This window comes from Pleurodeles waltl, chromosome 6, assembly GCF_031143425.1.
Source record: "Pleurodeles waltl isolate 20211129_DDA chromosome 6, aPleWal1.hap1.20221129, whole genome shotgun sequence".
NCBI classification, from domain to species: domain Eukaryota; kingdom Metazoa; phylum Chordata; class Amphibia; order Caudata; family Salamandridae; genus Pleurodeles; species Pleurodeles waltl.
The window spans coordinates 156,564,681-156,578,465 of record NC_090445.1 but is presented as its reverse complement, the minus strand read 5'-3'; the positions used below and the strand labels follow the sequence as shown (position 1 = coordinate 156,578,465).

Below are 13,785 nucleotides of genomic sequence, written 5' to 3'. Positions count from 1 at the left end.
TGGTGGTAGTTGGCAGCAGGAGCCATAGTGGTCTCTCAACTCAGATATGCTAAGAGTGTGTATGCTGGCATTTCCACGTACTCAGTGACCAAATTGTAGTTGGTCTAAAATGCTGTAGTGGGAATAAGCTTGGGGCTTCAAAAATATAACCACAGAAAGAGGAACAAAGATCCTTCAACCGGCTGAAAGTGAAGGTTGTATTTACTTTAAAATCATGTGTTAGGCTCATATGAGTTTGGTTGCACAAGAAAGGACCGAGTTAGCTGGCTGCCAAACTTTATTCGGTAACCTGCACAAGAGCTGTAAGATTGCTGACATCAGCGGCCTGCAGCAGACTGCTGTTGATTTTGTATATCAGAGGATTCCCACTGATGGCGCTAGCAACGTACCGGTAAAAATAACTTGCCAGTACCTTCCCCCATGAAACCTCACTTGGAAATTTAAAAATAAACTAATTGGCTCTTGCCATGCTGCCATATGAGTCACTTTAGAGCCACCTTCCTTCTCGAGGTGCATTTACAACTATGAGACATGAATTGTCTAGGTCGCCTACCACTGATAAATGCTTGAGGCATGACATGATATGTTTATGTGTATAGTGCGCTAATCACCCACATGGGTGGGTGGCTGCCCCCCTGGTACGTTTATTTGAAGAGCTAGGTCTTCAGCTTCTTACTGAACATCAGAAACAATGCAGAGGCTTTATTGTCAAGTGGGAAGGTTGTTCCATGCCCTGGGGGAGATGAAAGAGAAGGAGTGGCATCCGGATCTGTTTTTTTTGGATCAGGGGTACATGTGTTAGTGAGAGACTGGCTGACGGAGGTGCCTAGGAGTTTAGTGGAAGTGTATGTGGATGTTGAAGTATGCCGGACCAATGATGTGTAGTGCTTTGTGTGTGTGTGAGAACTTTGAACTGAGCGTGTTGGTGTAAGGGGAGTCAGTGTAGCTCTCTTAGATGTGAAGTGATAGATGTGTGGCGAGGTAGGTCAAGGATGAATCTAGCTATGGCGTTTTGCATGGTTTGAAGTCTGTTCAGAAGCTTCTTGGAGATTCCTATGTAGAGCGGGTTGCTGTAGTTAAGTTTGATGGTGATCAGGGCCTGTGTGACCATTTTACTGGCATTCTCCGGTTGCCACTTGAAGATCTTTCACAGCATCCTCAGGGTGTAGAAGTAAGTAGAGGAGTAGTGGCCACTATGTTCACCTGCGCTGTTATATCAAGTTTTGTGTTGAGGATGATTCCTAAATTTCTGGCGTGGGTTGTGGGGTTGGATGTGGGGCCAAGGGATAGTGGTCACCCGGTATAGTTTCAGGCAGACGTTTTCCTTCCAAAGATCACCACTTCATTGTGGTCTGTGTGAGATAGTTGTATCTCTTCCAGGTGGCTACCGAGGTCATGCAGCCAGAGAAGTTGTTTTTTGGTGTGGGGGTCTTGTCCGAGAGGGAGAGTATCAGTTGGGTGCCATCTGTGTTAGAAAGTATGTTGATGCTGTATGATCTAATGAGGTCAATCAGCAGGGTCATGTAGATTTTGAATAAGGTCGGATTAAGGGAGGATCTTTAGGGGACTCCACAGATGAGGCTCTTGGCTACCGATGTGTAAGGTGGCAGGCTAAATCGTCATGTTCTTCCTGTGAGGAAAGAACAGATCCATTTTAAGGGCAGGTTCTTTTGTCTGTTTTGTATAGTCTTCTGATCAGGGTAGAGTGGGAGACTGTGTTGAAGGCATTGATTAGTATGAGGGCTGCTGTTTCTCCACAGTCGAGGATCACCCTAACCTCGTCTTTTGCTGTGATCAGGGCCGTCTCATTGCTGTGGTTGGCCAAAGGCCTGATTGCGTGATGTCCAGGAGTTTATGTGTATTAAGGTAGTGACCGCGTTGCTTGTTCATGGTTTTTTCCATGACCTTGGCTAGGTATGGTAGAAGTGAGATCAGGCAGTAGTTTGCTAATTGAGTGGGTTTGCTGAAGGTTTCTTTAGCAATGCGCTGGCCTTTGCGTGAATCCAAGCATCCAGGAATGTTGGTGGTGATGATGGAGTTATTCAGGTTTTGTATGAGGACTTGTAGTTGGGAAGGTCCCCAGGTTGTAGATGTGGTGGGGCAGGAGTCCGCTGGTGCTTCGTAGCGGATGGTTCTCATGATGTCAGCTGTTTCTTTGGTGGTGATTGTTTCCCAGGTAGTGCAGGAGATTCCTTGATAAATTGTGTCCATCTACTACAATTGATCATTGGAAATTTAAGGATGCATTTCTGTCCCCCCACCATCCCAATAATTGCTCTGGATCAGATCCTTGGATGAGAATATTTTTTCAACAAAAATCTTTGGAATTCCATCTAGATAGGACATCACCTTATTGATGGTTAAAAAAAACAGTGCCGCGGGGTTCTCTTAAAACTGAGGTCTTATAGATTTAGGCTTCTATCTGCCTTAGTAAAAAGAGAAAATGCAAGAAAGATTTATTTGTTCCATCACCAACATTGTTTCAGAGGCAAGCGTCTAGCTATGTCTCTGTGTAACAAACCATTGTACATTTACATTTCTCTTCCAGGTCCTTTTTCTGGAGGTTCAGACCCCCACTATGATGTATTTGTGGAACTAAAAGGAGTCAGGAATTTGTCTGAAGATCAGCGCTACAAGGTGAGTCACTCTATGTGGAAGAGAATGTGTTGAAAGGCTTGGGAGAATGTAAAAGAGTATGTCCGTTGTGTCCTACATCAGGGCTGGGCCTCCAGTATTCTGTACTCATTGTTCCTCAGTGGTACCTTGTTGCCTATTAGCATAGGTGGTTGGAGAAATAGAATTTGAAAATAAGTACCTTTCTAGGATTTGTGATCCCAAGTGAAAAGAGGATTAAATATACAGAAATAGGTAGCTGAATACTTGCTGAAGGCAAGAAGCTTCAAAAACACTAATTTACAGAAATCAAGAAAGTGAATTTATTGAACAGAGCACATTCTTTTCTTAAATTTCATGATAATGAAAGAACAGATGACATTGTCAGAAATTGGTCTTAGTTTTCAAGTCTTTTTGGTTTTAGTGTTCTTTCAAATTCGTGCTAGTTAGGGTGTTGATGGTCCATAGGTCCTTGGAGGTTTACATTTTCATGACCATGGTCTGGGTATGGTTTAGGTGATGTTTCCAGTATGTATTGAAGAAGAGTAGAAGTAGCAAGATGCAGTGTTTATAATTCTCACAGATCCTACATACTCAAATATAATGGTGAAGTACTTGGCCATGATACCTGTGCATCCAAGCAAAGTATGTTTTCCAGTGATATACCAGGACATCCTTGCACCTTTGGAAGTTACTCAGGCTCTTTCCTCAGTCACCCTAGCACCTATTCAAACATCTCTGGATTATATATATATATTTTTGCGAAACCAGGATAGAACATATGTATACCCAAACTATCAAGATTAATTAGGGACCATTTTTCATGCTTTCTTCTTTCGTTTTTAATATTTGTGTGAATTCCTTAATGTCAGTGCTAAATCTTTGAAGCAATATGGAGGTTAACATAACAGTCCCAAAAACTACGTTTTACAGAGCTGCATGGTTCTGCTATGGAAGTCATTGGCAAAAGCATCCTCGCTTTGATCAAGCCCCCTAGATCCAAATACTTCAGCAGTCTTTAAGGCATTGACCAAATAACCCACTACTGAGGCTGAACTCGGGTCTCCTTCAGGGTCATTAGACCTGTACATGTTCACTGGGGAATACCTGGAACTGGTATTTCTGGACTAAGCCTCGATTTCCCTCCACCGCACCCCCCCCCTGCCTCACCCCCACACACTCCCCAAAACCTGCATATGCTTCACATGCAAATATCATGATGGCAAGGTTTCTAGGATTGATTGCAAGTTTTCTAGGATTGATAGCAAAGTTTCTATCTCAGAACTCACACCAGTGGCCTGCTTTGAGTAATTCTTCTTTTGGCAGTAAGTATCATAAAAAAAGAAAAATAAGAGACCCGAATCTGTATTGATTTCTCTCAGCACCATTTCATATCTGTTGTAATTTCTGCAGAACTAGTTAGGAAAGTTGTACCTCCGTCTCCGTTACAACCTATAACCAAGACAGTGAGTATTTCCTTTCACACATTTATTTTTGGCTCCATTCGGCCAGGTTCTCTGTATCTTGTGCCTAGATGATTTTTAAAATATGACATGTGTAGCCACACTGAGGCTTATGTTCTCTTTCAGAGGGGAAATCTTCGGATGATGCAATAGGCTTATGAAATGATCTGTCTTTACTGAAAATTGATGTGTGGCAATATTTACTTCTAATGGGTAAAATTGAACTTAATGTAATGGTGTATTGATGTAGTACTGTATGGTTTTGTTAGGGTACATATGCAGAAAAATAAGTGCCTTTCACATTGAATCAGGATTCAGATTCACCTACTTTCTAGCTCTCTCCTGGCAATTTCAGTTTTTCTTGTTCAGGACTTTCTGCTCCAGAACAGGATCCCCCTTCCTTCATCATGTTTGGACAGAATCCACCTGTGCCTTTGATAAGTATTTATGTATCTAGAACCTTATTAGTTCATGTCTATGGAGGCAACGGGGAACAATCTCTTTAGTCCCTTTGTTGCATTCTGTTCCACCAAGGGGCTCTGAGACATCACCAGTGCTGCCTTCTGAAAAAGGAAAATAACAGCCTGACAATTTGACTATTGAATCCAATAGAATAGCTAATGAAATGACACCGTTTTTTTTTTTTTTTACCAGTTTCTTGAATAAGTCATGATAACACTTTTTTTTTAATTTTATTTTTTTTACACATTATGGACTCGGGTCTGAATTTTCCAGAGCTCTTGCAGATTGAACATTGATGGCTAGTGCAGATAAAGCACCACGGCCATATCCATATAAAAAAAAAGAATAACAGACATTTCGAGTTTCACTTGGCTATGAGAAATGCAGTGGTGAAAATAGATTTCCCTCTGCCTTCAAAGTCTACATCTTCTGATGATTGTTCATGGTTGGCATAGTCTACTCCAGTACAACCTTGGTGAATATGAATAATGTTTGTATTATTCACTCCTTTGCGGTCTGCGTCATTATAAAATACCAAAGAATATGAGCCACTTGTAATCACCAGGAGCCTTCAAGTTCAGTCTGCTATGGTTACTGCAACTGTTGGAAAGGAAAGGGTCTGGATAATTTTCTCATATATTTCTTGGCCAGTGGGGCTGAGTCTTGTTTGAACCAAGTCTTAGAAGGTAAGACTTTTTACCAGTGTTCCTATCTTTCACTTGGTCAAGTAAAATTTTGAGAATTTATTATGGTTTCTTCCACTTGATGGCGCAGAGCAATTTCTTCTCTGACTTTCACAGGGAAAAGAAGCAGTTTTACAATAGCGGCAAATTAATAAAATTGTAAAATCATATTGACACAATGGCAGGAGTCATCATTAGCTGCATGCAGACTTTTTGTTTTCTCACACCTTCTCTTTCCAAATATCAAAGCCTTGGTAACTGTCTTAACCATTTTAGTTTCAATAACCTTTACTATTACTTCATACAATTCAACACAAAAAACGTACAAACCACCTTTAGGTGGACGATTACACCAACATTGATCCCACTGAACACCCCCTCTCAAAGTTCCCTCCTCCCACCCTTGTTCACTCACAGAGTTATAAACTTCATCACTCCTCAGTCTCCTGAGTTTATAGATGTGCCTAACCGGGGTACCGCAGTGTAAGCCACTAGGCCCAGATCTCTGTTACAGTATGCAGGTCAGGCTTTTGTAGTCATTGGATAAGTATGATAGAACTAGGTTCCATAGTATGTTAAATTGAAGAGACTTGTTTTCTAGCTTATGTAGCCAACGCTCATCTGTTGATGTTGGTAGTGTCCAAGTGATAAAAAATGGTATGTTTGGCCACCAATAGGCCAATGGGAAATCTGGTGCTTGCTTTGTAAGGGCAAACACTGGTATATCTGTGGTCTAGCCATGGAGTTGTGAAATGGCTAGAAAAACCTTGTCCCAGAAACCTCCCAGTCAGGGTCAAGTCCACGAGATGTATAATAGAGAACCTACTAAATCCCCTCCAGCAGGTTTTAGGGTGCATGTGGGTGATAGCATGGAGCTGTGCGGTGTTAAGATGTCATAGAAATATGATTTTATAGAGGATCTTTCTTCCCGGGCTAACTGAGAAAAATTATTAGTACAAAGAAATATTTTGGACAACTGTGAGGTTTCTTTCCAATTGTGCTTGAGAGAGAAATTTGCTTTTAGAACCTAGGATTCATATCTACTAAGAACTGGGTGCAAAAAAACTGGTTTCAAATTGCAGCCAATAGTTTTGCGACCAGTGTAGTAAATTGAGTTTCGACCTATGTACTAATAGGTCGGTTTCCAAATTACCAAGTTTTAGGAGTTCGCAATTTGGCCTACTTCATGAATATTAATGAGGTTGGTCGCAAAATGCCACCCAGAAGGAATGGCAGCCATAAAAGTGATGGCCTCCTCTGGCCAGCAGACCACTATGCCTGTTACTACTTAAAAGCAGAGCAGTTTATTAATGCAATCAGGTTTTTCTTAAAAAAGAAAACCCAATGCCTCTGAAAAAAGTAAGTTTCATGTTTTAAGATTAGGTAGTGGGACCACTGGCTTCTCTTAAAAAAAAATTGGTCCACATTCACAAAGGGGAATGGGTCCTTTGGGGACCCCTTCCCATGTGTTTATTGCCTTAACACCTCCTTTTAGGAGGTGGTAAAAGAATAATGTTTTGCGACTGGAATTCGGTTGCAAAACATTAATACATACCAGTACAATTCGGTATTAGGAAGGCGCCACCTAAACACACCCCTTCCAAATACCGAATTGGTATTGGGCCGCAACCCCAAATTGCAGTTTAGTAAGTTTTTACAGATTCACAATTTGAGGTATGTAGATAAGAAAAGGCAATTTTGCGACCAGAATAATGCATAGTACATCTGGCAATTAATAGACAAGATGGAGACGTTTTTCAAAGGGTGTGAGCTCCCTACTGAAGATCTCCTTAATGCTGCTCTGGACCATATAGTGCTGAATTTGTGGGTAGTAGAAGCGTTCCATCTTAGGGATTCTGCATGCATGTTTGATTTCCTCAAACGATTTCAGAGTGCCTCTGAGTTGAAGTCTCGGAGTCAAAAGCAACCCCTATGCCTTGAAATCTGGAATTTCTGTAATGCTATTTCTAGTCAAAAGTCTTAGTTACAATAAATTGGTGATAGGAGGGGGAAATGTAGGAAGGCCCTGTCTGTGTGATGGAGCACCAAACTCATTGTGTGGCCCTAATTGCTGGAGCAACGTAAAGGAGTTGTCCCCTCATGCTTTTGAAAACCCATGGTATTTCCCCCCCCGGGGTCTAGCTGCCATGTTCTGATCCACAAAACAGCATTATTTTTTTTTCTTCTTTTTTTCCCCTGTTTCAGACATTGAATCATGTAGCAAATTAAGAAACTTGGTAGGAGCATAGTAAGTAGCGAACCCCTAGTCCTCTATTCTTCAGTTGATTATGCAGGTCTTCTCAAAGAGTCTCGATCTCCCACCCTCCCAATTATAGGTCATGTAAGCTGCCTGTAGTTGTAAGTCGTCTTCCCTCCTCAGGGAGTGGGGCATGACTTGAAAGACATGTAGGATGTGAGGTAGCAGTGTCATTTTTACAGCAGCTTATATGTCCTTGCCAGGAGAGAGCATGATTTTTCCAGGCTGCTAGGGTGGTTTTGGTCTCGCACAATAGTAGCACAAGGTTAGTCTTAGCACAGGCTAAGAGACTGGATGCCAGCTGGATTCCTAGGTATTTTGTCGTGTCTACGGATCAGCAAAATGGTGTTTTGCACTTCAGGGTCTCCACCAGCATGCTCCCCCAACCAGCACCAAATCCTCCTTTTTGGTCATGTTGATCTGAAGGCCTACCACCTCCCGGAACCCCTCAAGTAGGAGAATGAGGGCTTGAAGTGACTGTTGGCCTTCAGTAAGAGTGAGGGGCATATTGTCTGCAAAAGTAGATAGCTTAAAAGTGTCTTGGCATAGTGAGATGCCGCTGATCCAAGGTTGGTTTTTGATGTTCTGTAGGAGGGGCTCTAAGAAGAGGACAAAGAGAAGATGGGAGAGAGGACACCCATGATGAATGGCCCTATTTATTTGTAGGTAGGCAGAGGATTGACCATTGACCCTGATGAAGTAGAAGATGAAGCCTCCCTGTTCTAGGTGGGCCTGACTGTCAACTGATAAGAAATGTGTGTAGTGATGACCAATTGTTCAAGCACTCTAGCTTTACAATCCTGAAACAAGGTTCCCATCAACTCTCCCTAGCTTTTATAGCTTCAAGAAATTCATCATTATTGAAAACAGCTATGCCTTGAAATAACAAAAAAAAACAATACAGTTGACTACATTTCATACCAGCGTGTTGACTATGCTTATCTCTATTGTGGGAGCTTATCTTCAACTGCACAGGTCCATTATTACCCCTTTGTAGATGACCAGGTGGTCTCCAGTTAGTCTCCTATTGCTTATCTAGAGAAACTTTTTTGTGCAGTACTTTCTATGATTTGGGGTTTTCCATCAAGTAGTCTGGTTTGAATCGATTCGAGAATTCAGTTTATAGGAGTGATGATAGACGCCACTAGAGGTCTAGCATTCCATCCGCCAGAGGGGATCACCACCTTTTAAGCAGACATTGGAAATTTCTTAATACATTCTGTAGCTTTCTAAAACCATTCTATAGCCTTGGTCTGGTAAAGTAGATGCTGTTGGGTTCCAAGGCCTCGAGCATCCATATGATTCCTTTAAATTTGTAGATCCTATATATAAAACAAATGGATAATACATGCCAAGTATTGACTTTTTTGTTGGTGGATTCTGAAGTCAAGCCTTCTGAAAGAGGGTATTATTAAGTTCCTTCTTCTTCTAGCACCCTGTCCACAGATTTCATTCTAGTGTTGTCGAGGGGAGGGATAATACAGAGGCCATTTGACTCACTGTCTCTTCACTCTCTAGGACAGAGACTTACACATCAGTCGCCTGGAGCTCAAACCCATGTTTATACACCTAAAGTTCTTCCTTTCCTTCATGGAAAAGTTGTTGAAGTCCTAACCTGCATGACCACAGCTATGTCTCATCTGGACCTAATGATACAACTTTCACTTTGAGCTTTTGAAAACTGTATTGTCCCACTTGTCTTCCATCTTCAGTTGGGTAGACATGTGGAGATGCACTGTCCCTGCCGGCTACATTATGCTCCAGACAAGTGAGTGATCGATCTCGACCTGAGGTTCCAGCAAATTTGCCTTGGCTCGAGTTTGCAACCTGCATTGAAGTGCGAAGAAAGTTCTTGAAAGATGTTCATCTTCTGTACTTATCTGGGAAGTTTATTTACTTTTTTCATCCTATTTTCCTGATATATCAGACTCATCTGAAAGTTGTTATATGGAATGCCTGCTTCTTTTTCAGATCAATAATGCTTCCACTTGGCTAACATCCATAGTTCAGCGGGAGGGATGGAGTATTCACCCCTCACCAGCAATGTTTCAACTTCAGAGGTTGGCTCCCAAAAACATAACTGACATGCATTTGGGCTTTAAAATGACAACAAAGCTTTCAGGTGTGAAGCTAGATATAATTCTACCAAAAAAACAGTATAAGAGCATATAGTTAAAATGTTGTCTTTGGGGCTCTAGAAAGTTAAAATCCATTAAAGCCATCTTTTTTAAATTATTTGTTTTAGTTTTGCATAAAGAAGAATCAGAAAATAGAATATTTATGCATCTCATTCACTATTAACATCATAACTGCCAATACATAAGTAAATATCCTGGTGACGTTTCTATTAGCATATATACAGGCACAGTAAAGAGCAACAATAGACTATCAATATGAATTCTAATTCTTAAGTAGAAGCCAAGACACAGGCATTGTCTGACTGAGAGAACAGTGCAAAACATGCATCCTCCACAACATCGAAGCCATGTGGGGACGGTGTAATGGTGTTCTATAGAGTTCCCAGAAATCTCGTGGCCGTACCCTGGGGTGTATCATGTCACTATATTCCTCTATACTAGTGTGGCAATACGCCATGTCTTCTAACCATACATTATCAGTAGGGGCATTTTGTGATAACCATCACAACCTGTTGTTTGGCCAGAAATAAGGCCATTGACATTATTCAGTGGATCGATTTAGACAAGCTTCTGGTAAGGCCAAGTTGTGCCAACTCTGGTGTGGGGTTGTGTTGAATTCTGCTTGCCAATATGGGGAGAGAGCTGGACAGATCCAAGCCATGTTCAGAAATGGTGTATTTATCATCTTATATTTCCTGCATCGTATGGCGCTCAGGCTCGAAACAGGCAGTGCGTGCAGGTGTGTAGTATAGTTGGTGCAGATATTTAAAGTGTTTGAGTTTGTGTCAATAGGTAAAAGTGGTATGTTTCACCTAGGCACAGCAACACTGCCAGTCCTTGTCTGAAATCGCCCTTCCTAAGTGGCATTCCCACTCCCTCGTGCCAGTATATCCTTGTGACTGTCTCATAGTTATCACTTCTTGATACAGTAAAGAGATTGTTTTCACTACTTTTTCTCTGAGGATCAGTTTAGTGAGCACCATCAATTACACTGGGCATTAAGGAAGTCAATCAATGCCGCTTTGCTGCTGCATGTAGCTTATAGTACAGTTGTGTAGTTAGAGCAGAATGCCCCTCCTGTTCCTGAAACACCAGTTATGTAATAATTCTTCTGTGGTCACCAACGCATGTTCCCTTGCAGTGCACTCACTGACCGGTCAAGCAGCAGGGCAAGAAAAGGGTTATTCACAATGGACAGAATGGGGAATATACCCTGTCCATACTCAAAAAAATGTCTATGCGCCACCATGCCCCAGTCATGTGTGAGCGCTGAAATTTAACATTAATGATTGTTTTATATTCCTATGTGTGTTTTAATATATAAGATGTATTAACGTTGAAATTAACGTGTGACACATAATGTGCCTTCTTTATTGGCCACCATTGAGTGCAAGGCCTGCACATGCACTCTTATGAAAAATTTACTAACGTTGTATTAAGAAGCATGTTTCTTTAAAAGCGTTTCTCTGTCAAAATTAATAGCTGAAATAATATGAGTATTTCTTGTTTTCTGCTGGGCCTCAAGCAGTCAAGGCCACAATGAGAAGTTATCTAACTGCCTATGTTCTAGTCAGTGTAACATTTGAAATGATTTCATGTCCGCTGTAAAACAGGTTCCATTGTTTGAATTGCATATTTGTCTGAAGTTATGTTTCTAACTCATGTTTGTCTTCCAAGGATGTGATGTTTTATGCTGCAGTTTTGGTAACCACTATCTAGCAGTGTATTTAGGACATGTCGAACAAAAGAGTCTATTGAACATGGATGGAAGGAAAGGGTGGGATGATACTTTAGTATAGTATAGAACTATGTGAAAAGAGAAGAGACCAATCAGTGTCCTGCAAACATTTCTGATGTATCTTTCCTAATGCATTGCCGATATCTAATGTTTTTGTAATTGGATGTTCTTTCTTCGCCTGCTGCTTCTGACCAATAGCAAACGTGTGATAGTTTTAACATAACCATTCTGCACTTGTAGTATGGGGTTCATTCTTTCTTGGCTCATTCAAGAGACTCTTCCCATGCTCATGGTGATCTGTCACTTTGACACTTCATGCTTTGCCAGCCAGTCTACTTACGGTCTGGTGCTTTATCATTTTCTGAGTTTACTTTGCCTGTTCAGTGCTGAACTAATGATATGATGGTTGAGTGACCTTTTAGTCCAAATTCCAAACCGTCCCCCTTTCCCTGCTCCTGTCCTGATGCTGCTGACCCCCTGATGAAGCTGAAGCTGTTTCACTGATTCCCTAAGCATAGGTAAAATGTGCATTGCTGTTTGTCTTTTTTTTCAGGTACCAACTGCTACTGTATTGATACTGCTGCTGTTTTGATAGCGACATAGCTAGATGCTTCCTAAATTAGTGTTATTTAAACTTTTGCATGAAGCCCAACATGCTAATCTAAAGTTAGTGAGGTGTTTTCCTCTATAATCTATGAACTGACGTCCTTCTAGTGTAGAACAAATGTATGTTATTTCTGTTACTCAAATATTGCTGCTATTGATTAGTGTTTTGGCTATTGAAAATCGTTCTTATTGCTTTGTTTAAATTGAGATTCTTTAGAAGATTTGGTCAACCTGTGATGTTTCTTTACCTTTATCATTTGGTGTTGAGACCAACTTTCGTGACCTTAGCATTGTTAATATAGGGAAATAAACATTTTAATTGATACTAAAATGCGTGGTTATTCGTGGCCAGATGGGTCATGGTGCGTTCTTTACTGATTCCCTAATGGTTTGTATTGTTGTGCTTTTTAACTGGTAGCAATAAAAATATAAACAAGTCAAAAGGTCCATCGACCTTAGGGGTGAGTCTGCCTACTATTATTGTAACAAAATAGATAAGTCAAAGGCGCGCTCACAGTTTTTGGTAGCAGAGGATGCTCATGTCTCTTTAATTTGTTTTGTTAATAGGTGTTTTTGTTTGAGATTTGTTGAATTTAAAATGATGCAAAATATGGAGAAGATGTGTCCCTGAACGCACCAGGTGACTTTCCCTGGACCTTGGAATTTACCTATGTTTGTGGGGAGTGTTCTCAGTGTTCTATTGACGGGTTGAATGAAATAGATTATGCACTTGCACAGCTTTTAGCTGATTAGCAGGTGAATTGAGTTGTTTGTGAGGATTTAGGGAGTTTGCGTACTCTAAATGATGTTGTAGAAGGAGTTTGCATACTTTGAAGTGAGAGAGTAGGGAAGTCGTCGAACTTCACATGAGGGTGGGGCTTGGTGCTCAAAAACTGTCCACATGGTTGTTGGTACACGGGCCCTCCGAGGTCTAATACTCCAGAGTATATTGAAAAGTTGTTGAGACACTCGGTTTTTGTTGTAATTTGTCTGTTTAGTAGGCCAATTGGGTGCGGTTGGCAAGTCGAGGTTGTGTGTTAAGTCGATTGTAAGGTCTTTTTGACTGAGATCTGGCGAGTTTTATGTGCACCAGGACAGAATCCGTTGATCAGTTGAGAGTAAAACATTGCTGGTCGAATTTTGCTTGCTAATCTGGGGAACTGAGAAAGAAAGAATAGCTGCTAGAGCAAAAGTCATCAGTGAACAATCCGTAAGGTTCCTAAAGCGATTGTCACTCCCCTACCTATAGTAAATGGACAGATCTGTTTTTATTGGTTTTGATGAAGTGCTCGCCAGTAATTTTGCATTTGTTTTCAATGTTTTTGAGTTTAGGAGGACTCGCTGCAAGACTTTGTCAGCCGCTGTGTGTAAATGTGTTGTCATTTTGTGCAGCGCTGGGTTTAGGTTGGTTAGTGAGAAGGGTCAAGCATGGATTGTTGGACAACCCTGAAGCACAATTGTTTGAGAAGGTAGACGAAGGAGGATTGTGGGATTAAAAGTCACTTCCTGATTATCGTTTTCTTTTTTAACATAAATTTGTGAAAATTGCGTTTTTCAAAACTTTTAAAAGCACACTTAGGGGAGATTAATATGTTCCAGCTAGGGTAGGAGGAGTATGTCTGCCAGAAGGTACTCCGGCATATACCGTAATTGAAGAAAATGTACCAGAGCATGCCTTTGGTTTAAGCATTGGTGCAAAATTACAGAAAAGTAAGGGAGCTTAGCGTTTTCTGAAAGTGGAACCTTTAATTTGAGAATTTTAGGGAATTTGAGACAAGTGATGTATAGTTTGAAACCTCTGCCGAGACCAGCTCAGTTTGAAGCA

At 41.0% G+C, this 13,785-nt stretch overlaps 1 protein-coding gene across 3 annotated transcripts in view; it reads left to right on the top strand.

The window, feature by feature from the left end:
* The window catches only part of GHDC (GH3 domain containing), a 146,907-nt gene that overhangs the window by 70,311 nt on the left and 62,811 nt on the right, over positions 1-13,785 (top strand). For all 3 annotated transcript variants that reach the window (XM_069237687.1, XM_069237686.1, XM_069237685.1), the window contains one exon: positions 2,549-2,637. In XM_069237687.1, the coding sequence (XP_069093788.1) occupies positions 2,549-2,637 (89 nt within the window). The remainder of the gene's footprint in view (positions 1-2,548; positions 2,638-13,785) is intronic.